The sequence below is a fragment of the Xiphophorus couchianus genome, chromosome 14 (assembly GCF_001444195.1).
Source record: "Xiphophorus couchianus chromosome 14, X_couchianus-1.0, whole genome shotgun sequence".
NCBI classification, from domain to species: domain Eukaryota; kingdom Metazoa; phylum Chordata; class Actinopteri; order Cyprinodontiformes; family Poeciliidae; genus Xiphophorus; species Xiphophorus couchianus.
Genome location: NC_040241.1, coordinates 22,950,362 through 22,978,290, shown reverse-complemented (window position 1 = coordinate 22,978,290; position 27,929 = coordinate 22,950,362). Strand labels below are relative to the sequence as shown.

General features: G+C 37.7%; 2 protein-coding genes across 4 annotated transcripts in view; both read left to right on the top strand.

The window, feature by feature from the left end:
• The window catches only part of LOC114156967 (myelin-oligodendrocyte glycoprotein-like), a 1,059,483-nt gene that overhangs the window by 40,372 nt on the left and 991,182 nt on the right, over positions 1–27,929 (top strand). The window lies entirely within an intron of this gene.
• On the top strand, positions 133–27,929 carry LOC114156953 (endophilin-A1-like). 2 transcript variants are annotated; one of them, XM_028037594.1, is made up of 9 exons: positions 133–389; positions 17,384–17,452; positions 18,041–18,113; positions 18,206–18,349; positions 19,207–19,340; positions 19,427–19,585; positions 20,332–20,435; positions 20,530–20,660; positions 21,457–27,929. In XM_028037594.1, exons 1-9 carry the CDS (start codon positions 345–347, stop codon positions 21,651–21,653), a joined length of 1,056 nt encoding a protein of 351 aa, XP_027893395.1. In that variant the 5' UTR covers positions 133–344; the 3' UTR covers positions 21,654–27,929. The 2 variants fall into 2 exon arrangements, with proteins under 2 accessions (XP_027893395.1, XP_027893396.1); XM_028037595.1 differs by lacking the exon at positions 133–389 and adding an exon at positions 6,327–6,595.

Sequence of the window (27,929 nt, the reverse complement as noted above, 5' to 3'; positions counted from 1 at the left end):
AAATAATTTGTTCAAAGTTATTCCAGTCATAATGACTGACGTTTTTCGTTTTCCAGCTCGTTTCAAAAACTGCCCCATATTTCCAGTTGGGGTGACTCATCTTGTTATTAGACGATCTGTGTCCGCCTGAAAATAGATCCAGCTGGGTTTGGTCTGACCATCATCATCCTCGCTGGCTCCTCTTTCCTCCAGTTTCCTCGGGAAAATCGGACCGTATCCGCCGCTACCTGGAGGATTTACCGACACTTTCTCCTCTGAGCGCGAGTCAAAACCTCCAGCCCGCCGGAAATAGCCTGAAATCTTTATTTCCGCTGTTTATTTCTGCCTGTGAAGCCGAAGAGAGGATGTCTGTCGCGGGGTTGAAAAAGCAGTTCCATAAAGCCACCCAGGTAAAAAGACAACGTGTTCATATATTTGTTACTTTTTCATGTTTGGGTCTCTTTTTAGGCAATAATTACACATTAATGCGGCTGAATTTGATGAAAGTCAGTTTATTTACTGAAACCTGAAGAGCTGCGAGGTAAACACTGCATCTCATTTTCTTCATTATCCATAAAACGCTCCAATTCTTCATAAATATAGTTTCTAATATGTTTATTTTATCCAATCAAAGCCGTGATGTGTTATTTGGCAACATTTCTATAGATATATTTGCTCATATGTTCAGTTTATAATGTTTCTCTCTTTTTTTAGATTTTTCAAATTAAATTCTCAATCGGTTGCTGTTTTATTGAGACGCTTGAACAATTCTCGCGATATTTTGTGTGTTTTTAGCGTTAAAATGAGGGTGAACCCCCTTCTGTAACATTATGTAATAGTTTATGTGCTGGAAGTCTGCAGAGCTGATTGGCTGTTGCTTCAAGCAACAGGGAATTCCCTCCATCCTCCTCCACATTCTTCCGCCGTCATCCCTCCATCCTTTCTTTTCTTTACTTTCTTCATCAGTCTTAATTAGCATGTCTTGATTTTCATTTGTATTTTATTTCAGATCATCCAAACTCCCATCTATTATCACTCCATCAATCCTTCTCATCTTTCTATATGAAGAAATCTCTCAGTCTATTTTCACCTTTTATTCATCCATTTTATTCTCTTTTTGTCTTTTAACCTATTAATTCATGTTATTCTCTATCAGCATCTTTTCTCTGTTGTTGTTCACAATTTTAAGCGTTTCTTTAACTTAAATCCATCCATCATTTATTTATTTTTTTAACTGTATTTAGTTAAGTTTCTATTTCCTGGGGAGGAGTCGTCATGGTGGACCTGTCAGCCAATCAAATGAGAGCTTCAGGAACCATGTGACCACATTGTGCTAGCTACATCCTGGATGCTGTTTGTGTTTGATTAAAAGTTGTTGCGGCTCGTTTTAAAAGTCTGTCGAGAATATTTAGTAGAGCGTTTATGAAAGCAGTTAGAATGAGTTCAAAGGTCACGTCTGGTGTGTTTTGTTTGATACATATAGCAGAGATAACACATTTTTAGATATTAGCTGAAAACTCTGGTCTTCTTTCAGTTTTTAAAAATTATTTTTTCACTGTTTTATCAATATTTACCTTTTAGATCCTGATTATTTGCTGGAGTTTTTTCGCTTTGCCTGAAATATTTAATTTTGTTCTTCACCTGCTGGGCTTTTAAGGGTTTACCAGAAGAAATATTACAAGTTACCAAAGTCCAAAGAAAAGCCAAAGACTGGTCAAAAAACAAACATTTGTGATAAACTAAATGTTTGTAAATCTGTTCTACCCAGAACAACAAACGGCAGCTGATTCAAATACTGTAAAAATAAATCTGTTATTAAGCATCTTTTGCTATTCAGTTATGAATCAGTTTATCAGAAAAATGATCAATAGATTGGTTCTGTATTGTACTGATGTTGAGAGGAGAATGGAAACGTGGATTTTTTAATAATCAAATCTTTTGTGTAATATTTTCTTCCTCCGTCTCTGACATTGTTTAAATCCTGGTTTTTCTGATCCTTCCTGTTTTCCACATGTTTCTTGTCGTCTCTTTGTTTGTTAGCAGAATTTTAATAGACCTCATGTTTGTTTCTGTTGCGCTCCGTCGTTTCCTATCATCACCTTCCTTCAGTTTTTTTACAGCAGGTCTTTATTATTCTGAACACGGAGCTTTGATATTAAATTTCTCTGTTTTCCTCCTCATTCATTCATCGCTCCATATTTCCATCTTCTTTTCATCCTTTCATCATCTCTCAGTCTTTCAAACCGAACCTTTACCTCTGACTGAAGCTCATCTGTCTGTATTTGTGCGATCAGAACCAGGCGAAGCGGCTGACCCGGTTGTTAATGAGCAGAACCTCTGACCCGCTGCTCTGCCTGTCAGCTGCCTGTTGGTTCTGTTTAGGAGACGGAGACGGAGCGCGGACGGACATCCTGTCTCCTCCGCTCAGCGTCCTCTCCGTCTCCGTCTCGTTAGTCCTCCGGTTTCTTCTTCTTCACTTTGCTGCTGTTGGTTCTGGAAACCCGTCAGAGGAAAGTCCAGTTTCTCGTCTGGATGTTTACATGCCAATAAAAACTCCTAACCGCTGATTTAATGTTTGCTAGCAATGCTCCTTTTTTTTCTGAAAATCTGGATTTTTTTTTTCCACCATGAAGTTTTTGGGTCTCCAAAGTTCAAAGTGATGTCACTGCGCCCAGGGCGGCCATCTTGTTTGGCTTTGAAGCTTCTGTTTATTTGGACTTTGAATTCAGGTGGAGAATAAAGTCATAATATTTGATACTTCATGAAAAATATCAAAATTAGGAATGTTGATAATATTTTGGTAATATTTATTCAATAATTTAGCTTTAAAAAAGGTTTTTGAATTGAATATAGTGCTTACTTCAGACCCTGAAATTAACTGGATTAAATAACTTTAATCGCATCCTAATGGTTTTTAACTTTTTCTGTGAGCTCTGCAATTTTCCCCTTTATTTCACTTTAACTTCACTAAGATTAAAAAATATCTGTATAATCCTTCCCAGGTTGATGCGCAGCAGCAATTGCTTCTCTAAGGTCACTGTTGTTGTTCAGACAAAACATTTCTGCAGTTTAAAATCTGGGGCATCATATAAACTTCAACAGCGGCTTCAGGAAATGTAAAAGATAATCAAAAATAAATAATAATCTTATTAATTCCACCTTCATATAGTGATCTGAGCTCCTGCAGCATCATGAAATGTTTCCCGTCTGAGACCAGATAAACTCCAGGAGGAATCTTCCTGTTTTCTGTCCGGCTGTCATCGGGACGGATTCCTGCACATCTCTGTGGCGTTTGTCAGGCGGTGGCGCCGATAAAGAGAGGAGATGATGTTTATTGATCCCTGAGGGTGAAAACTGGGTCACTGCAGCAGAGCAGGAAGCAAAAACATAAAAATAAAAAGCACAACAGCACAGACCATCCTGCTCCTTCTGCTCTGTGTGACTTTAGATTTTATTCTGTTTGCTAAATTATTCATCCCTCTGGAGCCACACAGTGTCTTTACTGGGTTTTATGGGATAAACCAACACAAACTGGTGTATATTTTTACTGTGAAGTAAAATAGTTTCATTTTATTTTACAAATAAAAATCTGAAAAGTTCAGCAGACACGTGGAACGTTCTCTGTGTAGGAGCAGAGATTCATCTAAAAGTTACAGGATATTTTACAACAAAGCATATTCATGTGTTGGAATGGTCTAGTCAAAGTCCAGACCTACAGTAGACCCCCAGTACTCACAGGAGTTAGGAGCCACAGCCAACCTGCCTACTAAAATGCAGATATTTAATTAATATTTTAACAGTTCAAACATCAAACATTCATTAATATATATTAATACTCACCGTGGAAACGGGCTGGGTAATAAATCAATAACAGTATCTACTGCAATAGACATCTGATCGATTAAAAAATAAAATATTCAATAGTTTCATTGAACTGAGATGTAGGCAGAGAAAAGACGGCTAGGTAAAACACATTGATGGACTTTACAAACTCACTCGCTCTTTGGTTACCTAGCAACAGCCTGATGAGTGAGTTGTGGTTGCCTAGCAACAACCTGTTGAGTAACATGCGCAGCAGCAGTTTAAGGTTTCACCACTGTGCCTTAAAACTGCTTAGAAATAAAAAACATGAAGTGAATAGATATAATAGAAAATGTCACCCCACCATTTTGGAAATATTTCAGATATTTAAAACTACAAACTAATCAATAATGATCAATATTGATTCAAATGAAAGACTTATATTGTGATACATTTTTCAACCCTAAAGGAAACTGTCTTAGCAGCACAACAGAAACTAACATTAACATCTCCCACATTTCAGATCTTTGGGGTCCAGCCAATCAACAGGAAGGAAACGAATGCCGCTCCTGGATTGGCTGCTTCACCAACGCTAGCTAATACTGTGTCAAGTAGCATTTGCACAATGGTATTTGGGAAGTTGGTATTTCAACATCCCAATCTACAGTTTTTATTACATAGATATAATCTATGAGAAACGTAATAAAAATGTTCTGATTTAGTTAAATTTATTTGAATCCTGACACGGGAAAATTCAGTAGAGAAATTGGGACTTGAAACTGATGTTTCCAGATGTTATCTTCTGAACATCTGATTTCAGCAAAATAATTGATAAAACTTCATTTTCTAGGTCTCTAAAGAGACTTCCTGTGTGTGAATCTCTACAAACTATGTCTTCATGAGGGCTGAATGCTTCTGCACGCCAAAACTTTATGGATTTTTATTTGCTAAAAATGTTGAAATCCATAATTTTTATTCTGCTTTGCATTACTTTGTGTTGGTCTGACAGATAAAACACTCTTAATCTTTTAAGAGATTAAAGCCTCTTAAAAGGACTTATTTTAGTGTGAGACATCAAAGAGTATCGTCTAAATGTTCATTTTTAAGGTGGTAATCATAATAGTTGACATTTTTCTCTTTATTAACTTAGATTTTAAAGAAAAACTTGTAACTTTGAATCATAAAAAACATTTTTATTGCTTTCAAAAGCAGAGGAAATCCCACTGATCAGTTCAAGGATCTGGCTTGATGTTTGAGATGAAAGAAAAAGAAAATCAAAGCTTGAATCAGATGCTTGTAGTGAGGTGAGATGATGCCTGAAATAGATCAGGGAATCGACAGAAGGCATTATGGGAAAGCGGCTGGCGGCACGAGACATCACCGACTGGTGGCTCTGGAAGCTGATTGGTCGTCTCCCTGATGATGATGATGATGATGATGATGATGATAATGATGATCCTGCTGATGTCGGCCGCTGTGATCTGATTATCCTGATTAAAAACTCGACACCACATTACGTCCTCCATCTTTAACACAGATAAAAAAAAACATTTATTTATAAACTAAAACAAGAGCTGGAGCTGCAAGTTAGCTAAGCATTAGCTCTTTTATGGCTGGACAATAAATCAATAACAATATCGCAATAGATGCAAGATCAATATCATTCGATAAGATGCCTGATGGAGTATTCACTGAAGTCTGACCCAGAACCGCACAGCATTCTGGGAGATGACGGCAGACTACAATCAACAAACTAACTCTTTCTTTGGTTACCTAGCAACTAACTCATTCTTTGGTTACCTAGCAACAACTTGTTGAGTAGCAGTTTAAAGTTCCGCCATTTTCACTCACAACTGCTCAAAAGTTAAAAATAAACGGTGTGGAGAGAAAACTGGATGAAACAGGAAACGTCACATCAACAGCTGGTCAGTATTTCAGATATTTAAAAACAAAAAAATCAATAGTTATTGATATGGACCGATATTTCCAGTTCTTTTAATACGAGTTTCTACAAGTTTTTGTTGGACTCCTACTGGGATATTTTTGTTTGTTTTTGTAGTTTTGGTCAATTTCCAGACTTTTGCTATTAGTTCCCTAATTAAAATAAAAAACATTACCAGAATTAGCTAGTTACATTTACTAGAAAAACGTTGTTGGGAAAAAATAACTTTTAGGAGAATTTTTATTATGTTTTACTTTATACTTTTACTTTAGTAACTAACTGTATTATGAAGCATTGCTACTTTTGAGTAACATTTTGGAAAAATGTTTCCTTTAGCCAGAGTTTAACCTGACCCCTAACCCCCGACCCCTAACCTCTGACCCCAGAACCTGACCCAGTTCCACCGGTTCTGTCTGGAGGAATGGGCCAGAACTCCAGTAAACTGCAGTGAGAAATTTGTGGAAGGAAATCCAGAATAAACAGTTTTAATCATTTTAACAGCAATAGGATCATTTATGGATTTGGCATTTTCATTTTAATTCTCAGTGTAACGTTAAAGGTTTTTTAATATTAGTGTTTGTCCAATAAGAACTGAGCTGCTCGGTGTTTTCCTTCCTTTTTACATCAATGAATTCGTTTGTGCTGGAATCCGAACACAGCGGAGGAATCTGAAAACTGAAACAAAAATGTAGGCCACGTCCCAGCATGGCAGCGTTTCCTCACGCAGCCCAGAGCAGAGCGGCGGCATCAACGGCGTTGGCGACGGAGCGGGAAACGAGACACCGGCGACCCGAATGAAACCCGAGAGTGAGAACAGATCGATGTCCAGGTGTAGAAACGCAGAAGAAGCACAAAGAGCCACGAGGAAATGAGGTCAAATTTAGAAATCTAGATTTTTACTTCCAATTTCTGCTCAGTTTTCTTTACATATGAAATGACTGAAACAATTAATTATGATTAATCTGATTATTGAAATAATTTGCTGAAAGAACAACATATTCAAAGTCGTAATTAAGTCAAAACTGTACAAAAAATTATATGCATTTAATATTTAAGTAAAAAAAATGTCTTTGTCTGTAAATATGTTCAACCCAGAACTTAACCTGGTTCAAATTCTGCAAAAATTTCTTAAGTTAATTTTTATATCCAATTACTAATCTGCTGATCCAAAAGTTTATCACTATCTTACTGAAAAGAGAAATTATGCATCTTTTAACATATTTCTAATATTGTAGAAAACGGTTGAAGTGGTTCATTAATTTCTTTTTATCCAATTAATGGAAAGAGTAATTTATTAATAAAAATCTATTTGTGTCGGTTTTAGCTGTGGGAACACAGACGCTATAAACAAAAACACTTATTTAATACTTATTTACACTTCAATTTCTTTGACACACTACGTGTATTATGAGATTTTTATATATATATATGTATATTTACATATCAATATCTTTTTTTATCTGATCATTGTTTAAAAAGGAAAGTAGAAAAAAAACTCTTGAAGTTACATATTTGGACAAATTTAGTTTATATAAGTAAAATGCAGAATATTGTTATTGAGGTATTTAAAGAAATATAACCTGAAATAACTTTTTGCCAATATCGCCCATCCCTCGTTCAGACTCAAAATGATTAACTTTATAATCAATAATTAAACTAAATCCAGTAATTTTATTTAGATTTTAAGTAAATTGATCCAAAGTCTAAAAAATTACACTACATTCTGTCTATTATTTGTTCAATTTATGTTTTTAAGCTAATTTCTTTCTTAAAAAATTGACATTTAGATTAAAGGAGAATTAAATATGACATTTATAGTTGGACATAAAGGGCGTAAACAATGTAAATGTGTTTAATTCTCCTTCTGTTCCTGCCGGCTCCGTGGACCGTGTTGTCATGGCAACCACACGTGTGTCGGCAGCGAGCAGGCGTGATGCCAACACACACACACACACACACTCACTTTTGGCTCGTTCTGTAGCTCAATAATTAATCATCCTTGAGGGCATCGCTCGTGATGGGGAGGCAGAGGAAGATCATTCCAGCTGAACCGTGACCTTTGACCTCGTCTCTGTGCGGCTCCGACAGACGATGACGACTGTTTATGATGAACTCCTGCTAGGCGGAGGTTAAAGGTCACATCAGGAAGGAAGCTCACAGCTAATTTTTCTGTTTTTGTTGTAATATTTTGATAAAATAAACGGACCTGCTGTTAGCTTCACAGCTAGCTGTAGCAGTCTATCACATTATAACATAACGGCATTTATCATATTTATTTATCATGAAAAAATTGGATCATTGTATAAAATTTGATTTATTCACTCGAAATATTTAAAATAACGACAATATACAAAAAAAAACTGTCAATATTATTGGAAATGTTAATTTTACAGTTTTCTCCACTGTTTTTTTCATTCAATAAGAAAATATGATTAAATGTCTTTGTGTGCAGCTTAGAGATATAAATCACACTCCTGAGGAAATTAATGTTTTCCAAGAGCAGAATTTCTGTTTGTGTGTCTATGAATGCAGTTTCCTAAAAAAATAAGTTAAAAAAAAAGTTTTTAATCATAATTTTTATCAATATCACAGAAAATCGTAATAAAACAAAATCAACTTTTGTGCTGCTGCCACCTTCTAGATGAATTTATCCTGTTTGTGCAACATAATCATCACATCATGATTAAAAAATAATTACAAAGACTTTAACAGGTTAAAAATTTTAACGCCATTAATCAGTTTTTTAATATAAAATCTACAGGCGTAATAAAACAAACTGTACAAAATTCAAACTTAACAAAAATCTAAACGTGTTCAAGATCAGCTGTAGCTGCGGGAAAATGAAAGCTACAAACCAAACGCTTATTTAATATTTATTTACACTTTGATTTATTTTGTTGACACAAAAATGTAAATATATATATTTTGCATATATTTACAATTTTATGGTTGAACAACCTAAATAAAAGGTTACAAGCAATAAATATATTTGATCTCATGTCTATTTAGTCAATAATTTAGCAGAAAAAATTGGTTTTTGAATTGAAAACGTTTTTCAGTGTATTCTCATCGATTAAAATGCGTTTAGTTTCAGTTAATTAGTTGAAATTAACCTGAAATTAACTCCATTAAAACGGTTTGTCTCTTCTTGGAGTCGGAGTCCGTTTGGTTCTGCGGATCAGAAACACGCAGCAGGAAAGTCCTGGTGCTGAAAACAGAGAAAACTGATCAACTGAACTAATTTTTATATTGACAGTATGTCATATTTTATTCTTATTTTATCTTGTCTACATTGCTACTCAGTGGTGTATGTTGTGTGTCTTGTCTCTGTGCTGCTGTAACTGCGAAATAATTTCCCTGCTGGGCTGAATAAAGTAATTCTATTCTATTCTATTCTAATTAAATCTTAACGACTGACTAACGGCGCTGATGAGCCTCTGATCAGATCCGACTCTCCAGACAAACCGATCAGTTGATGTTTTTGTTGGACATGTGAGGCGTTTTTGTCATGTGTTAGGAAAATCTTTGGTTAAACTCCATCATTCTGAACAAACTGACCACTGTAAGTGCTTTTATTTTTTGAACGTTTAATAGCTGCAGTTGATGAAACCAAACTTTCAGTCATAAAGTAAAGTTACTCAGTGAAACTGACACAAAGCAGCGCCACTGTCTGGTCAAACTGGGACTGTTGTGTTCAGTTTGGTTTCTTAAAATAAAAATGAATTAATTTTTATTTTCATTTAGCAGTTGTTTGTTTTATGATCAAAATGTAAACTGTAAAAATGAAAAGTCTTATTTGCTCCATAAGCTGCAGGATTTAGTTGTTTTTGTGTCAGATGTGTTTTTGTTTTTACCGCCAGCGAGTCGTGACTCCAGCGCCGCTTTATGTCCGACTTCATGGTGTGAATAGTAATGAGGGCAGAAATGGATCCGGAGGCTTTGGGGTGTTTCTGTTGCTCTGTTGCATCGTTTCTTCTTCTCCTTTCACTTTAATCGACTCTATTAGCCACAGATAATTAATGTTTCAAACAGGAATCAGCTGCTGTGGCACATAAACATTACCATTTTTACAATATAGAAGTCATTCTCATATCATTCCTGTTGTTTATATTAGTTTTAATGCCTGACAGAGGAAACAGCGCTCCCCCTCCTCCACTTGTTGCTGCTAGTTTCACATATTGAAGATATTTGAATCAACTTTGACAGAAGGAAGTTATAGTCCACACAATAAGTACATTTTATTTCAGAAATCACATAGAAGTAGCAGGTATTTTTGTCCATATTTGTATTTAATCACTGAAACTCAAACATTATTGAGTCAAACTATTCTCAGCACATTTTCAAATATTAGCTCAATGAAAAGTCGCAGATTATTCTCTTCACAATTCACGCAGAAATCATCGGATTCCCACCTTTTTGGCACTAATGCACATTATTGAGTTCATTGCAAATTTTCTGGAATCGGCTGACAAAATCTGGGAAGTTTCAAAAGTCTAAACATTTCAGAGAATTTGTTGCAAATAAGTTTTGGGATAATAAAACAGTAGAAACGTTGCTGTAGGCTGCAGTGTCTGTTTAGTTTCAGTGAATCTGGTGTTTTCTGCAGGTTTTGAAGTTTTTTTCCTACATCCTGTAGTTGAAGCTGCGGTGAGCTGCAGCTGGTTTCCCCTCTGCTCTCATGTTTAGTTAATGCTGCAGCAGCTGCTGCAGTGCAGCTGGTCAGGATTCCTGCAGGAACCCAAAAAGGTCTGAGAAACTCTCACCAACCGGTTCTGCTGCCGTCAGTCGCCTCATTTCTGCCTCCTGGTTCAGGGTGAAATGTTTAGTTCGCGTTAATCCAGTTTGTTCGGCTGAAACGTCTGGCTCGTTTTGGGGAGGTGTGAATCCGCAAACCCCCAAAAAAGCCGCTCCAAAAGCACGAAGTTTTTGAGTTGGTTTTTTCAGAGGTTTTTGATTTGTTTCCTTCAGTGTTTCTTGGGTGGCGCCCCCACAGGCCAGGAGGGGAACAGGTTTTTCAACCTGTGTCAGTTGGATTGACACAGCAGAGAGAAAGAAAACCACAGCAGCTGAAAATGACACAAATGTTGAAGTTTTGGTCTCAAATCAAACCAAGAATATCAGACTATCAATACCCTCTTAGTTTCTGCTCCTCAGTCTCTTTATTTTTTCCCATCTTTTCCTATCATGTCTGGATTAAAGCCGCCCTCAGATCAATCTGATTGATCGGCTCTGGTTCTGATTACAGAGATAAAATCCTCCTTCATCAAAGATCTCTGCTTCTCCTCTCACAACCTGAAACTCTCTCAGGATGTTTCTTGAAGCTTTCAGAGAGAATTTAGTTTTCCGTTCCTGTCGCACGCCTCCACTCTGAACCCAGTTTAAACTGAGGGCGGATGACAGGATACCAGCTGAATATTTACACGCTGCAGGAGATTAAAGAGACTGTGGAGGAATAATCCTCAACATTTCAGAAACATTTTGACAACGTTTCATATTTCCATATAATCACATATAGCTAGCTTCAATAAGTGGATCCTAGGGTCAAAGAAAATATGGAAAACTGGAGAAAACATCCTGATTTTTTTTTATTAAGGTAAAAAAAAAAAGAATTATTAATTTTTTTAATCTTTAATGACATACAGATTTCATTAAAAAATGTTGGGCAATTAAAACAAAGGAAAAGAATCACAATAAACTAATTGTTTGCATTTTTAATTTAATAGTTTTTATATTAACTTTTCTACTTTAGTAATTGTTCCTACTCTTTCATTAGTTCATAAATCTGTATTTTAAACCATCAGCCTGAGTGAAATGGTGAAGAACTTTTATATATTTGTAGGGATTGTCAATATTAGTGATTTATTTTGATGATTTTTTATTCTTTAGAAATTCATCACGGGATGTTTTTCTTTAAAATGGGAAAGTTTTTCACTGTTTTTGCCCTCCGTTCCCATGGAAACAGCATTATTTTTCAGGCTAAACCTTTTTTTTTTATTTTTACAGAGTGAAAACTTGTCCCTCATGTGTTCATGTAGACGATGATGTGGACGGCTTTGTGGAAAAACTGAAGTATTATTTCAGCTTCTGACCTGACCTATGACCCCAAAGCGTGAAATAAAACAACAACATTACATGTTTCTGATTGGCTAAGCGTCACATTTAACAGATTTAATGGTTTAATCTGATATAAAAATGAAATGTAAATCTCTAAATGAACCAGATCTGCTCTTTTCTTTCTCTCATCTAAATCTAGCAGCCCATCATTTTTTGCCTCGTCTCTCTGTCACATTTCTTTTCTCCATCCCCTTCCAGCCTCTCAACCTCCTGCTGAGGATTTCCAAGAGAAAATAAATGGCAACCATTAATCATCACAGCTTATAGTCACACAGAATGTGTCACATTTCTGTAATAATTTACATAAAACACCAAAATCCTGGATCAAAATGTTACATGAACCTAAGTGGAGAAGGTCGATGTTTCTTTTTCTGTGCCTGGAGATTTTTATTGATGTTTTTAGTTCCACATCATAAAACCTAAACCTTAAACCCTCCCTGCTTTCTCTTTGTCTAAACGCTGAAACATTTCAGTGATTTACGGCCGAACCGCCTCTCTGGGTCGGGTCGTCACGTTTCCTCGGCTAATTAAAGCCTTTCTGTTCGGGTTTCTGGTCGAGTGTCTAACCGACAGATGATGCACATGGATGATGCAAGCGTCCCTGCTGCCGCGGAAACAAACGGAGCAGGCGAAGGAATCGGCACCACAGGCAATAAAATCCTTACAGGCGGGAAGGAAAAGACGAAGCAGCCAACATTAGTGGTGCATTTTTCTTTTATTCAGAAGAGAGCCAAAAAAATAAAATTGAAAACCCTTGAAGGCCAAAACATACAACAAACTACAAGGAAATTACACTCGGGTTGAGACATTTTATAGATTTATTTTATTTAACCTCTTAAACCTCACATTAAAATATGTAAATAAGCCAGCAGCAGCTTATTTGGATTCAAAGTGACAACAAGTAAAACAAAATAGGCAGAACTGAGCAGACTGAAATCCCATCATGTAAGAATGAGTTTGTGCAAAAACATGTGATGAACATTTATCCTAACCTGTTCAAGGAAGCATAATAGGTCACTTTTAAGAAGATTTTGTCTGTGAAAATGTGACCCTAAATATAAAGGAGCCTGGAGGCCAGATGTGCTCCTTTCCTAAATTGATTGCGGCCGTAAGCAATCATTCAAAGTGCTGCTAACAGCCCCCAGACCACACTTTGGACATCCCTTCTGTAGAAATTTCATAAATCCGATTCAATGTTGCAACAGGACATAAAATGGACAAACTTTGGAGATAATTGTGGAATTTAGGATGCCGATAAATGTGGGTCCAGTGATTTTTATTAAAAATGTTTCCACACCCAATAAACATAAATGAGCCTGCAGTAATGGGGAAAATAGAAGAACAAGACCTTAAAATAAAGGCTTGGAAATCTAAAGTTTGCTGCTGACGCTGCAGTTTTGGGTTATAAAACATTCTGGACCACAAGTTCAAACTTAAAATGCAGAAATGCATCTCATTAGGACGACTCTGGGCTCTGATCCAAAAGAATCCTGCACCAACGTTCGAACACTAATCAGTCGTTGGTCAAACTGTCCATCAGTCCTCTGGTATCTGCCGTCTAAGATGGCGTCTGGGGACTTTGGCAGGCCGATAAAATGAACCGACTCCGGCTGCCAAGTTCTCCGTCTCCTGATAGTCCAGTTCTCCTCTGGAGAGCAGGGGCCTCCATCTGCTGTCAGGGTGCCACGACCTCCGACATTTGTCACGGCAGCGTTGTAATTAAGCTGATTTTCCTGCAGGCCTCGGCGGGGAGTGACTCAGCAGAAAGCGAGTGTGGATGTAAGACAAGAAATAAAAGGACAAGAGAGCCACAGAGGGAAGATGGAGAAGAAAAACAGCAGAGGCAGCGAGAGTCCTGAATAACGGGAGAGAAACTGTGGAGGAGGAGAGAAGCAGAACAGATGGGCCTGTTAAAGAGTCGGTTAACTTTTCATGTTCCTACAACTTTCTGCCATTTTATCACATTACAGCTGAGATTTAACCTGCTTTTGCGACGTAAATTAACTTTTTAGATTTGGCAAAAGAGTCAAAGTATGTAATGCACACAGACACTCAACCAGCTGTTTGTTGTGTTATTAGGAAGAGGAACTAATGCTAACCTTTCTATGTTGGTGTTAGGGGTTTTGTGCTACACATTGTTTGGCCACCGTGCATTAGTCTTGGGTAGGTGGCTAACAAGCTGCAGAAGTTATCATGTCTGTAAAATAAACAACCTACTGCAGACTTGTTAGCCCTCCGGCGAAAAAATCCAACTAATACCCAACAGAGACAACATTCCCATTTACTTAAGAGCTTCTAAAGTAGCTTTCTCTAGACTGCACCGCTGAGAAAACTGTCATAAGACCAATTATGGATCATAAAGATGAATAATAGAGAAAATAAATGTTTGCATTTCTTGTATTGGATGAAAAAAAATCTCCTTAGGATTCACTATTTTTGATTTAACTTGACTGTTAGTGGCTTTTCAGGTCTGACCAGCTGTTAGCTTAAGTTTGAGTTACTGCTAGCTTGATTCTTGACTCTGATAAGTAAGAAGTGAATCCAGTTAGACATTAGCATTAGTTATGCTAATGTCTAATGCTAGACATTAGCATAACTCTGGTTCACTGTACATTTGACTCAACCACCAGCCTGGCTCTGATGAGTTGTTAGCTTGCCTCTAATTAGCAGTTTGCTCGACTTCTTGGTGACTAATTTCTGCCTAACTGTTCACATTGATGTGATTGTTGTCCGTTGTCTACTTTCTGCAGCTCATATCTTCTCTTTATCATCCAGGTTCCAAACAACTGAGCCATCTGTTGTATAATATTGGCAGTAAAAACAGGTCAAACACACTTTAGATTTCCCTCAATAAAGGATGGCAAAGATGAAACTGCTGAGATAGGCTGACTTATGTAAGAGTTTAACACACACACACACACACACACACCTCACTGAGACCAGGCTGAGGTTTCCTCCCTAGCAGGCAAAAAAACACTCTGATAGGTTTGTCTTTGTGTTTGTTTCCTGGAAGCATAATAGAAAGCTTTCACATCCTCGTCTCTATGGTAACTGCATCCCCATCTGTCGGTCCTTCACACTTTTCGTTCCTGTCTTGGTCTCTCGTTGTTTTAATTTTAAATTTGACTTCTTTGTTATTCCGAGAAGCTCCTCAGTTTAAAAACGCCGTGGTTCCGTGTTTTTCTGTGACATATTTCCTCCGTCGGAGCGGCTTTGAACACATCGTCACTCACACCTGCACTCAGAGCTGTTCATGTTTGGCTGGTTTGTTTGATGGAGGCAGCTGCTTCAGACGCTCATATTCAGATATTTCACACTAGTTGAAATATCTGTGTACAGCTTTTGAATTTTGCTACATAAAATTCACTTCACTTTCCAATAATTCCAGTTAACAATGAGGCTTTATTTGATTGATGCCACTGTAAAACCAGACAGTATAATCTCCCTCCTGCAGGAATCCCAGGATGCCTGGATGAGTTACCGATTCATAACTCCTAAAATCCAGCTGGCTACACTTTTTTCCCATCCCTTCATTGATATATAAATATTTTGTTCTGCTAATTAGCCTCATTACAGTAATTTATGGGCTGGGTCATGGTGCTGCTGGCGCCATGTGTTTGTTTACCAACGTATTGGTGTGAGTGTGTGTGAACGGAACGTGGGCGGCTGATGGCCCACTCTGCTCCTCCATGGCTGCAACCTGAGGCGATGAGAGCGAATAATGTTGTCGCTCTGCAGCTTCCTGCTCCCACAGTGACCCAAGAGGCCTGAACCAGCTGCCTCACTGGTGCCATTATGTAACCTTTAGATGTGAATTAAACAGCTTTTCAACACTTAAAGTGGATTCTGTTAGCTTAGAAAACTAATTAAATGGACTATTTTATTTATATTTGCTATTATGTAGTTTTTATATGCTTGATTTGTTGGTTCATTTGTTGGCCAAAATAGTCAACTCCATGATTCTACTCTACTTTCCGACTTTATCAAACTTTTCTTTACAATATTGCTTTAGTTCATCGAGGTTTGCAGAGATTTGTGTTTTCACACTTTATAGTTCGATATGTTTGGTTGGGATTTGGGACCAGAACTCCAACATCTGTTACATTTTCAGCTGCTATGGTTCTGTGAGTCAAACAAACCAAACCTTTTGAAAAACCTGTCCCCCTCCTCGCCTGTGGGGACGCTGCACCAAGAACCACCAAAGGAAATGATACAGAAACCTCTGAAAAAAACACTGAGCGCAACTTCCTTCTTCACAAAGTCAGATTTTATCAGTTGTTAGATAACATTTTTTGTCTTTGGCAAAAAATCAAGTGCTAGCGCTAGTCTCGCTAGCACTACCACTAGACTGTCGCATTTGTTTTGGTTGTATTTACCCAGAATGCCCTGCGCTGTAGCCTACTTCCTGCTTTTGGCGCGGTCTCCATTCTGCTTGTATACATTCGACCCGCGCCAGAGTTCACTTGAACCGAACTGAGGCCGAGGTTTGTAGGTTCACTTTTTGTTCACATCTCCCCAAACAAACTAAACTTTCTATACAAACGAACCAGTCTGACCAGCGGCCACCATTTTGTTTTACAGCTTGTATTTATTTGGACTTTGAATTCAGGTAAACTTTTTTGCTAACTGGCTAAGCTAACCTTCTGGTTTCATAACATTTCTGCTCTGCCTTTATTTTCCATCAGGTTTTATTCTGACCTGCTGTTTGCCAGTATGAATGTGACAGTGAAGCTTGTTTCTGCCGACTGTAACCTTCAGCTTTCTATGTAAACAACTAAAAAAAATGTGGCAACAGTTTGAAGGTTAGAAAATAATGTGGGTGCAAATTAGAAAAATGTTATAAGACTGTATAAATCAGGTTTTATCTGGCTCCAACGCTGACAATCTGATTAACTGACAATCGATTGAAAGGTTATCTACTGCAGGTGAGATTCTGATGTAGAGTTCTGTTTAGAAAACCTTCAAATCTGGAATATATTCATCTATCCAGCAGCAGAAATAATGAAAACAGAGACGCTGCTGCTGCTCACCGAGGCGTTTAAAGACTGAAGGATTCGCCTTGAAATGGATTTTCTTAGAAACGAAGCAAGAAAATTAGATAAAGCTGAAACTAATGAGTCACCTGGCCTTAAGTGAAGGAGGGTTAATTGCTCTTTTATGACTTTAAATGAACAAATGGAGATAAAAGAAGACGTCTTGAAGTAATTAAAGGGAAGATGTTACATTTGGAGTCGGTACAAAGGAGAGAGGAATTCAGGATATTAACTCTACATGTCAAAAGTTATAAATCTTATAATAATCACAGCTGTATTTGGTCTGATGTTTATCAGATCAAAAGTTTTGTATGTTTTTATATTTCCTGCATAAATAATCAGACACATCAGCTCATTTTTCCATCTTCCTCCTCGGCAGCAGCAGCTGCTCTCCTCTGTTTTCCGTCCATTAGCTCTCAGATCAGCCCGTTGTTGGCTGTAAAATGTTCGCTGGATGAGAATATTCACTCGCTCTCTTTCTGTCTTTCCTGTTTTTCTCCGGCCGTCGTCACAGAAAGTCAGCGAGAAAGTCGGAGGAGCAGAAGGAACCAAGCTGGACGATGACTTCAAGGAAATGGAAAAGGTCATTTATCCTTAAACGTCCAATTAACCATTTAAAAGTATCTAAAAAGTTCTGAATCAAGGCATTTGTGATGCTTGTAACTGCCTGTTTTAATCGTTTAAACACAAATATAACTTAATCTTAGTGATGCACCGTTTGCAGTTTTCTGGCCGATCATCAATCAATAAAAACCCTGATCTAATTCTGATTAATGATCAAAAAGCTTTGATAAAGTTAAAAACTGATATTATTCTTTCTTTAAATGAAATCAATAGTTTATTTGATTCTAATGTGCTAAAATATTAAATATTTGAAATATCCTAATTTGTTAAATTGATACCAAAGTATCAACATTCCTTATTTTACTTTTTAAATTATTTTTAATGGAAGAATTTTCATAAAATTTCTGCATTCTAGTAAGATAGATCCTTATTCTGGCAATATAACTTTATTCTGCTAATATTACTTGTTTTATTTTGACTTTGTTGTGTAATATTAAGACTTTATTTTATTTTATAGTTTATTTTATGTTTTTACTTATAAAAATCACTTATTTTTGTGATAATTGGTTCTGAATGTATTAGTTTGTTCCTCTTTTTTCTCCTGCAGAAGGTGGACATCACCAGCAGAGCGGTGCTGGACATCATGACCAAAACCACAGAGTACCTCCAGCCCAATCCAGGTGTGGTTCTCACACACACACACACACACACACACACACACATACACTGTATGAAAACATGGCTGACAGTCAGAGCCTGTGCTTGCTGGCAGCATCCAGAGCCAAGCTGAGTATGATCAACACCATGTCGAAGATCCGCGGCCAGGAGAAGGGGCCCGGCTACCCGCAGGCCGAGTCCATCCTGGGAGACGCCATGCTGAAGTTTGGCCGGGATCTGGGAGAAGAGTCCTGCTTTGGTAAGCAGGAAGCTGCTCCCATCTACTGAACTGGGTTTTCCTTCAATACTGGGGAGAAAAACACTGGAAACTCAGCAGGTTCAAGGCTTTAAGGCAGGGGGGCCCAAAGTGGGTCCTGGAGGGCCGGGATCCTGCATGTTTTAGTCTCTCCCTGGTTTAACGCACCTGGATCAAATGATCAAGGCCTAAGAAGAACATTGACATGCTGAGAAGGTTGTTGGTACCAGGGAGAGACTAAAACATGCAGGATGCCGGCCCTCCAGGACCAACTCTGTGGACCCTTATTAAGGTGTTTTTATTTAAACTGAACTAGTCCGTCTTGTTCAGAGGAGATGAAAACTTTCTGGCTGGTTCTTTGGAGCAGAACTTAAGTTTACAAAGTTCTGCTCCAGAGAACCACAAGACTTCTGGGAAATTTACTAAATATCAATACAGATAAGTCATTAATAAATAAAACAGTTTAGTTGATTCCAAGTGCAGATTTTGCACGTTTTTATTCCTCCATTTGCGTTTCTACTGCTTCTAAAAAGAGACAAAGCACTTTAAAAAAACAGCCAGCTTTTTTTTGTAATGAATTAATGTTTGTTGGTGTCCGAAAAATTATCTGAATGTAAGCTCACAAATCAGCAGGATGAATTTTTGGTTAAAACATGTTTGTTTTCATTCAGAGGGTAGAAAATTCTGAAATTTCACTAAAGTAAGAGTAGAGATACTTCATACTAAAATTACTCAAGTAAAAGTAAAACGTACAGTGTAGTAAAAATACTCCTTGAAGTTACTTAAGTAAATGTAACTAGTTACTACCCAACTCTACTCATGAGTACTTTTGACTTGACGGTTCTGTTCCGTTCGTCCAGGCCTGGCGCTGATCGACGCCGGCGAGGCCATGAAGGAGCTCGGCGAGGTGAAGGACGCTCTGGACATGGAGGTCAAGCAGAACTTCATCGACCCGCTGCAGAACCTCCATGACAAAGACCTGAAGGAGATCCAGGTGGGCCGACCGCTGAGGAGATGCCGAACAAACCGAACGGCGACCGGAACCGGCTCCGGCTAACGTCTTGTGTCTGATTGCTGCAGCATCATCTGAAGAAAATGGAGGGCCGGCGTCTGGACTTCGACTACAAGAAGAAACGTCAGGGGAAAGTCCAGGACGACGAGATCAAGCAGGCGCTGGAGAAGTTCGACGAGAGCAAAGAGATCGCAGAACAGAGCATGTTCAACCTGCTGGAGAGCGACGTAAGAAACATGGCTGAAGCCTGGCCTGTTGCTAGGAGACGATTCAATCCAGACTTACAGGAAATACAATATATGCAAACAGCATTAAACAGTTTCATGAGTTATTTTCACTCTGTTTATATTATCTGCAATCATTTTAGTATTTTAAATGATATGAATCTTCCTTTCATGCATATGAAAGGAAGATTCATATGCTTTCATAAATTTAAAGCAATTTGTGTTTCATCTTTTATAACTCCATTAATTCTGACATTTTTGTATGATTTGTTTAAATTTTATATGATTTATTTAATTTTATCTTTAATTGTTTTAATATATTTGTATTTTATTTACTTAGTTTACTTTCACACTTTTGTTTTTATATTTTAATTTGTAACTAATTTATATTTAAAAAAATCTTTAGCACTTTTTATATATTTTTTTATTTATTTTTTTTATTCTTTAGGGATTAGGTATTATTCATATTTTCTGTTATTTATAATCACAACAACAAACTGTGACTCATTAAAAAAAAAAAATCTTCTAAAAACAGAAACTTAATCAGATATTTGTATATTTTTTATTTGTTAACAGTTTCTTCCTCTTCTTCTGTCAGTTCCACGTTTTCAGCCACGTCTCTGTTTATCAGAGCAGTAGGAAAACAAAAGACTCTCAGGCCTGCAGAGCAGAACCAGATTCAGGCCCAGCAGGCAGAACCATAACAACCTGTGGGTGTGTGTGTGTGTGTGTGTGTGTGTGTGCTCCAGATAGAGCAGGTGAGCCAGCTGGCAGCGCTGGTCCAGGCCCAGTTGGAATACCACAGCCGCTCCTCAGAAATCCTCCAGCAGCTCTCCAGCAAGATGGAGGACAGGTATCGATCCGTCCTCCCACCTGGGCACAGACATAAGCCAGTGAACGTAGATCTGCGCGCTTTCACTGAAACGTTTGTCTTTTCCCGTCTCCAGAATAAAAGAAGTGTCCAGTAAACCCAGGAAGGAGTACACTCCCAAACCCAAGATGACTCTGGAGCTCCTGCCCCCCAGCGAGAGCCACAACGGGGGGATCCACTTGGCCAAATCCCCGGGGAAATCACCAGGTATCCAACATGCATCCAACCGGAAAAATAAAGTCACACTGAGGCTTAAATTCAAACCTGTGGATGGAAATTAACTTGAAAACTGGTAAAAGAGTTAGAAATGAAGCACAAAAAGAAAAATCTGCCATCTTTTTGCCTTTTAACATAGAGAATATTTAAATGTTTATTGATTTAGTTGAAATAACCTCGAGAAAAGTGGCAAATTTTCTGCCAATTGGCTGTTTTCTAGCTTTCCAATTTTAAGAAAATACGATGCAGTCGCCAGTTTCTACCAGCAGGTGGCAGACTCATCCCATCACCTCATAATTATGTCTATTGAAAAAGAATCAATGGGATCAGAGATGAGCTTTACTAATTATACTGTCATTTATATCCAGACATTAGTCAAAATTCTCTGTAGAAAATGTCAAATTTATCTTTTACATTTTTTACAGACCTTGAGAATAATTTTAATGTCAGTAAAGAGTACGAACCATAACTCCAACACATATTTTGTGCCATAATGACGAGAGTTGGGTAGTAAATAGACACATTTACTCAATTACATTTACTTGAGTAACTTTTGGGAGTATTTTTACTACACTGTTTTTTGGGGGGTTTTTTACTTTTGCTTGACTAATATTATTATGAAGTATTTCTATTTGCTACTTGAGTAGAATTTCTGTTACTCTGCTGACCTCCGGTATAAAATATTATGGATTACATGTATATAAAGTGTTTCTCCGTGTATTTCTGATTGGTGGAGATGACTTTGACTGGTCCAGTGACCAGCTTCTGTTTTGTCGTCGTCTCTCAGCGCCGATGGACCAGCCCTGCTGTCGAGCGCTCTACGACTTCGAGCCAGAGAACGAGGGCGAGTTAGGCTTCAAGGAGGGCGACATCATCACTCTGACCAATCAGATCGACGAGAACTGGTACGAGGGCATGATCAACGGCCAGTCGGGCTTCTTCCCCATCAACTATGTGGATATCCTGGTGCCGCTGCCCCACTAGTGTCCAGCCCGCCGCCCGGTTCTTCCCTCTCGACCAATCCGGACACCCGTGAAACAGCCTGTATTTGCAGAAACGACAAACCACGCCCTCCTTCTACTTCTTCTTCTTCTTCTTCTGTGCTTCTGTGCAATTCTGCTTTCACTAGAATGGACCAAACCGAGAGAGGCGCTGGACAACACAGGACTTTCAAAAAGAGACGATGAGGAGGGGAGGAGGAGACTATAGGGTAAGCGGTGCAGCAACGGAGGACGAGAAGATGGAGAGATGTTGGTCTGTTAAAGCATGGTGCATAGCCTGGCAGCAATGGACACCAATGAGGCTTTGGAGACTTGCAAACAAGGCACAGTGTATTATGTACATGCATGTCTGAATGTGTGTTTCAACCTGTCCGTACTCCGTTATGACGAAGCCAGCACAAATTCCTGCTCATCGGTTACCAACCTGACAGCTTTTCCTCATCTCTTTGCTTTGACTTCTTCTGCTTTTCTAGAAGTTTTCATTTTTGTTCTCTCCGTCTTACTAGCACTGTCTTTTAGCATGGCTCCGTAACCTATAGAGCTACAGCTGTTGTCATTTTACTAACTCTGCCTTTCTCGGAGTCGGCGTAGATTTTCAGTTCAGTGGTTAAATGCATGGAACAGCCACATCAACGGTTTAGGAGGTTAGACCCAGTTCCAGGGTGAATACGAGGTTTAATCTTTGAGTTTATCTGTCTTGGATGGAAACTTTAGCAGAGTTTTAGAAGACAGCAGCCATGTTGGATCGGTGAAAGAGAGGAAAACCTTGAGGTTGCCGTGTTCTACAGCGGCTAAAATAAACTAGTAACCATTTGTAGAAAGATTTGCACTGAGCTACAGAGAGGTTTTGTTTTTCTGTCCTTCTAGAGTCACATCTGTTGGTTTTCAAGTGTGGAGCTGTTTGCAGATTTGTCTAGTTCCCTGCCTTTGCACGCGAGACTGACTCGCTGAAATCTTAACGTTTAATGTTCAGGACTTTGGTCCAACATGCATTCAGTTCAGATGTTGATCACTGCCTCCCTAAAACGACACATAACTGTTGACGTAGGAAACAAAATAGTTTACAGAAAACATTCTGACATTATCATATTTAATTTCCCTTTGGGATCAATAAATTATTCTTTAACTGACCTGAACAATATTCCTTTAAACAAAAAATATAGAATTAGGTTTTCTGTCTTCAACGGTACAGAAGATCAGAAGGTTATTTTTGACTTGGTCGAGTCAACATAAACATTAAAACGCTAAACGTGCCAGAATGTCGTCACCGGTCTGAAACTCCCTCCAGGTTTCCAGCTGGATGGGGAAAATCCTAGAACCTCAATGGTGCTCCAAGAATTTTGTTCTGGTTCTAGAATTTTCAGCAGAAAATATACAAGATATAGTTTGGGTTTGTTCATAAAGCCAGTTTCATTGTTGGTGGTAAATATTGTCCATACTTGTTCTAGTTGATGTATAATTAGACGGGACAGGACTGGTACTACAGTTACTTGTTTTAGTTTCTGGATCAGTAGCGTTCTTTGTATTTGGGTTTAAAGGTGTTTGTTACAACCTCATGAAAGAGATTAAGTTGGTAACTGTTGCATATAGCTCTTCAATAATACAGTAGTTTATCAAGCAGTTAACCTATACTGGTAGTAATAAAACCTACATTCATAAAAAACCTTTAGTTCACTTAAATGCTTTAGTGAAACATCTGAGATGTTTGATTTTTGACTTAATGCTAGCTACATGTTTTTAACATCTAGAGGTTTAAGATTAGCATGTGTTCCAGAAGCCAGTTGAAATTCACATACTGATGAGGCATAACTGTTTCAAAGTTTTGATTTTGCAAAACTGAAAAGGCATTTTTACATTTCTAGGAGTTTTGCTAGCAAAAAATATAACCAGAGTGCTAAATGTTGTACTTGCGGCTTCCTCTTGTACCATAGTGCTATTTTTAAACAGCTCCAAATTTACATTAAGACTTTTTAAATTCTAATATTTAGCATTAATTTTAAATGCAAACTCTTTTATCCTGGTAATAATTGCATTTAACAAACAATATCAGCAGGAATCTGTGCTAGCAAAGCTAATGCTAACTGTGTAAAGAGTGGCTAATCACACACAACCGTTAGCATCGTATATTAGTGCTTTAATGACAGTGTTGAGCAGAGAACTCATCAGTATACACTGGCTAAATACTGAATACCTCATGTAACATTAAGCGAAGTTAGCAACGTCTTTTGGATTAGATTGTCAGAGGGTCATGCTTCATTTATAAGCACTGCTCGCTTTTGTCACGTCTTATTAGTTAAATTATTTTAAATAGGTAACCTAACGTCTGTGGTAACATTTTAACATGTTACATGGTAACATGGACTTATTTCCATTAGTAAGGATTTCGATACAAGTAAAATATCCTTGTTTTTGTATTGACTTTTGTATTGAGTTTTAAAACAGACAAGTGAGTATCCTTCATATACTATCCATCTAAATTCAGTTGAAAAATATTGCAAGTATTACTTCTCTCTAAATTTCCAGTTGTTATAATAATAACACAGACTACTGATTTTTGTCTTCAGAATATTTGCATTGTTCTTCACCTTTGTGGTTACTTGACAGAAGCAACTTTACCTCATTATTGCTTTATCAAGTGACATTAGAATCAAACCAGTGATGAAAGGATTTAACATGTCATACACTATTTTGGCTGGAGAATAGTGAACTTTGAAGCTGTAAAAACAAAAAATAGAGTATTTTAGACATGAATGCTAATATTATGAAACTGCAGTGTCAAACTTACCACAGAGATCTACCGTCAAATAAACAATAATCACCATGGCAATAAATGACGCAACAATAAAATTTAACATTTCAATAAGAACACAAGCTATTATCTATCTATCTATCTATCTATCTATCTATCTATCTATCTATCTATCTATCTATCGGCTAGATAGCTAGCTTGCATGCTAGCTCGCTAGCAATCTGTAGACAAGTCTATCTGTTAGCTAGCTAGCTTGCATGCTGGCTAGTGGTCCCTAGCTAACAGTCTATCTATCTATTGGCTACTTAGCTTGCATGCTAGCTAGTTATTTCTAGCTCTAACAGTCTATCTGTTGGCTAGCTAGCTTTCATGCTAGTTAGCAATCTCTAGCTAACAGTCCGATGTGCGACACCAAAATAAGACTAATGAACTTTCTCTGCCACATTCTAGCTACTCCTAAACTGTTGCAGGTTTTAGAAGATGGAGGTTTGGAGCACAATGTATGTTCAGTGTTTTTCTTTTTTATTTTATGTTTTTTTAATTTTTTTCTACCTTTTTTTCATTGCGTGAACTTCTGTGTCTAAAAATCTGATTTTCAGATTCTGTCTGTGGAAGGTTTGTGAGCTGCACGCAACCGAAGCGCTTAATGTGTGCTGTCAAGGATGGCTGTCCAAACACAAAATCAGTAAAAATACAACTAGTGAGACGTCTGTCTCAGCTTTCATTGTGAGCAATTAGCTTATTTTAGAAAGTGCTATATAATTGCTCCGTGGGCAAGCTTTTATCCCACTTAGGTCTAAGCATTCCTATTTAAACTACAAAGTGCTTTATGACTTTTTTATTTTCTGTTAAATGTCTTAATATAATTCGGCCCAGCTTTTACCTGTTTCTGTTTTCTGTCTTTGCCGATTTGCCCTCTATGGCGACATGTATTCTAACCTCAATGAGGAACTTGTTGTACAGTGTTATTCTCCATGTTCACTATTCACTTACGTGAGTGTCAGACCTCGGCGACTTTACTTGCCTCTTCTTAGTTTTCAGCGTAATGTGTGGACTGAAGGATAAAACGTAGCACTTAAACCAAACCTGGTTTCATCTCAGCCTTTCATCGGTTGGAAGCTAGCAAAAACACTCATCTGGGATGACCTTCAAACTATTTAGGAAAGGAAAAAAGCTGAGCATTGATATTAAAATGCAATGCTTTTTCAGTTTGAGTTTAAATTGAGACTTTTTCATCTGCTTTGGTGTGTTAGTTTTTTTTATGGGGGCATTAAAAGATTTTATTGAATGGAGTTAGCCTCTTTCTGCTTCGACGGCACCAAAACAGACATTTTTCTCCTGTAATTCAATTGCATCATCATGACGTAAATTAGTGCAGCTTTCCATTTATTTCAAAGATAGGAACTGTGAGCCCCGAAAGAGCCAAAGAAGAAAAAGCAAAATGTGCTTTAGCAAGACCCTGACTTGTTTGTGTAAGATCCCAGAAAGGCTTTGCAAAACCCCTTCAGGTTTTCTTGTGACATCAGGCAAAGATTTGCAAGATCAAGAGGAGTGATGAAATCCCACAAAAGTTGTATTGGATAAAGCAAAAGTTAAGAAGGATTAATGCAATTAGTCTTCAGTAGTGGCCTAGTCACTGCCCAAGTGTTGTTGCAGTTTGTCTACATTGACGAACATTTAAATGAAACTCAAACTTAAGATTTATTTGTCTTGTCTCAGGCCTAAACCACATGTAGGTCAATATCTGGTCAAACGAATACAGTTTTATGTGTTTTTGCCTTTTATCCACACAAAAACTATGTTTAATATCACTAAAATGATTATAAAAACTCCAAAGTGGAGATTTGGGAGAACTCCGTATTTAACAAAAAATCAACAATATATCCACAAACCTCGTTTGACACAGTTCCCAATCGACAGTCTCATTTTAATAACTTTATATTCTAATACTCTATTTAAATACAGTTCAACCTATTAATCTGCGCACACAAATGAACTTCCTGGCGCCATGTTTAATTCCTAACAGGAAGTCGTGATTGTTTTGAAACAATCTGATCAGCTGACAGGTTTTAGTTTGGCGTTACACTGCCCCCTATGGGTTTGGCATGCTTAATACAACGCTCAGGGGTGAAATTGTTTGGGTTCAACTGGATGAAAACGTATATGAAACTGATCCTGTGTGTATGATATTATTTTTTAATAAATGTGGCGTAGAGATTTGTTTATAAAAATACATGGCTACGTCTTTTTATAAACAACTACTGAATTATTGGTGATTCTGAAACTATTATGGTTTTACCAACACATTTCAATAATTGTATTTATATTTTTTCACATGTTCTGATCATTTTGAGAGCGGGTGATGATCATATGTGTTTCCATGGCTAATGGAGGTGGAAGTCACACATTTCTGATGCAGAGTCTTTCCCTTATCTGCCTCTTGAACCCTCATCTTTTTCAGGAACCCGAAAACCTTTATGGGATCTTACAAAAAAAACAAGCCAGGATCTCTGAACATGTGTGGAATCTCTGAGAACTTTTGAGAAATCTTGCGACCCTTTTTTGGGATCTTACGAAACAAAAAATGTTAGAATCTTCCAAAAGCCATTTGGGATCTCTGGCAAAATATTGGAAAATCTTACAGATGCTGTGAAAATAACTCTATTAATTCTAGAGTCCCAAAAGCTCTTACAGTACTTTTGGGACTCAGTCTGAGAATAACATCTCAGACCAGATTAACTGGTTTTCAGTAAAAGAGTCTGTAATCGTTGTCTTCAGTGACCAGTTTGAATGCTATCAATGCCAACCAACAGCAACAGGTTATTTCTCTCTGCATTTATCTATGACTGTTTTGAAAATAGATACAGTTTTATGTGTGTGTTGTAGCAAATTTTCAACAGTCATAAATGCAGTTGGACAGTTCCATCTGTCACCACATGTCCTGCATGTGGCGGCCATATTGGATCTAAACTGACGTTGCTCAACCTGTTTTCTGAAAATGTTTGCACTATGATTTCTGAGGCATAATAATTTGGCCTTGGTCTGACCTGTGGCTGTGTTACATAATGAAGCTGTACGCCTTGTGGCTGTATTAAAAATGAAATGTAAAAATAAACAGCTCTATGCCTGTGGAACCTGCCGTTCTCTGGTGAGCTACTTGTGTGTATGTAAATATATATACACAACTCATTACTATTTATTTAAGTATTGTACATATTCATTTGGTTATTTATTGATTTATTTATTCCAGAGTCCTGTTTATTCGTCAGGCACCTGTGACATTACTTTGATGGTTGTAATCACTTGGGTTTGTGGTGTAGCGGAGAGGAGGAGGTGGTTATTTTCAGGGTCTGTGGGTGGGGTGGAGAAAGAAACCATAGCTGTGATTCTAACTGTTGCTCTCCTCGTATTGGACAGTGATATACTCTAAGACCACTGTATGTATAACTGCTTGTTGTGAAGATGATCTACAGTGATATGACAATAAAGAACTAAAACCACAATCAAAAA

Bases quoted from the DNA above. Each gene is read 5' to 3' on its own strand.
- LOC114156953 (XM_028037594.1), top strand. From the start codon at position 345: ATGTCTGTCGCGGGGTTGAAAAAGCAGTTCCATAAAGCCACCCAG. The intron at 17,453-18,040 runs GTCATTTATCCT...TTTCTCCTGCAG, and splicing joins ACTTCAAGGAAATGGAAAAG to AAGGTGGACATCACCAGCAG. The intron at 20,436-20,529 runs GTATCGATCCGT...TCCCGTCTCCAG, and splicing joins TCCAGCAAGATGGAGGACAG to AATAAAAGAAGTGTCCAGTA.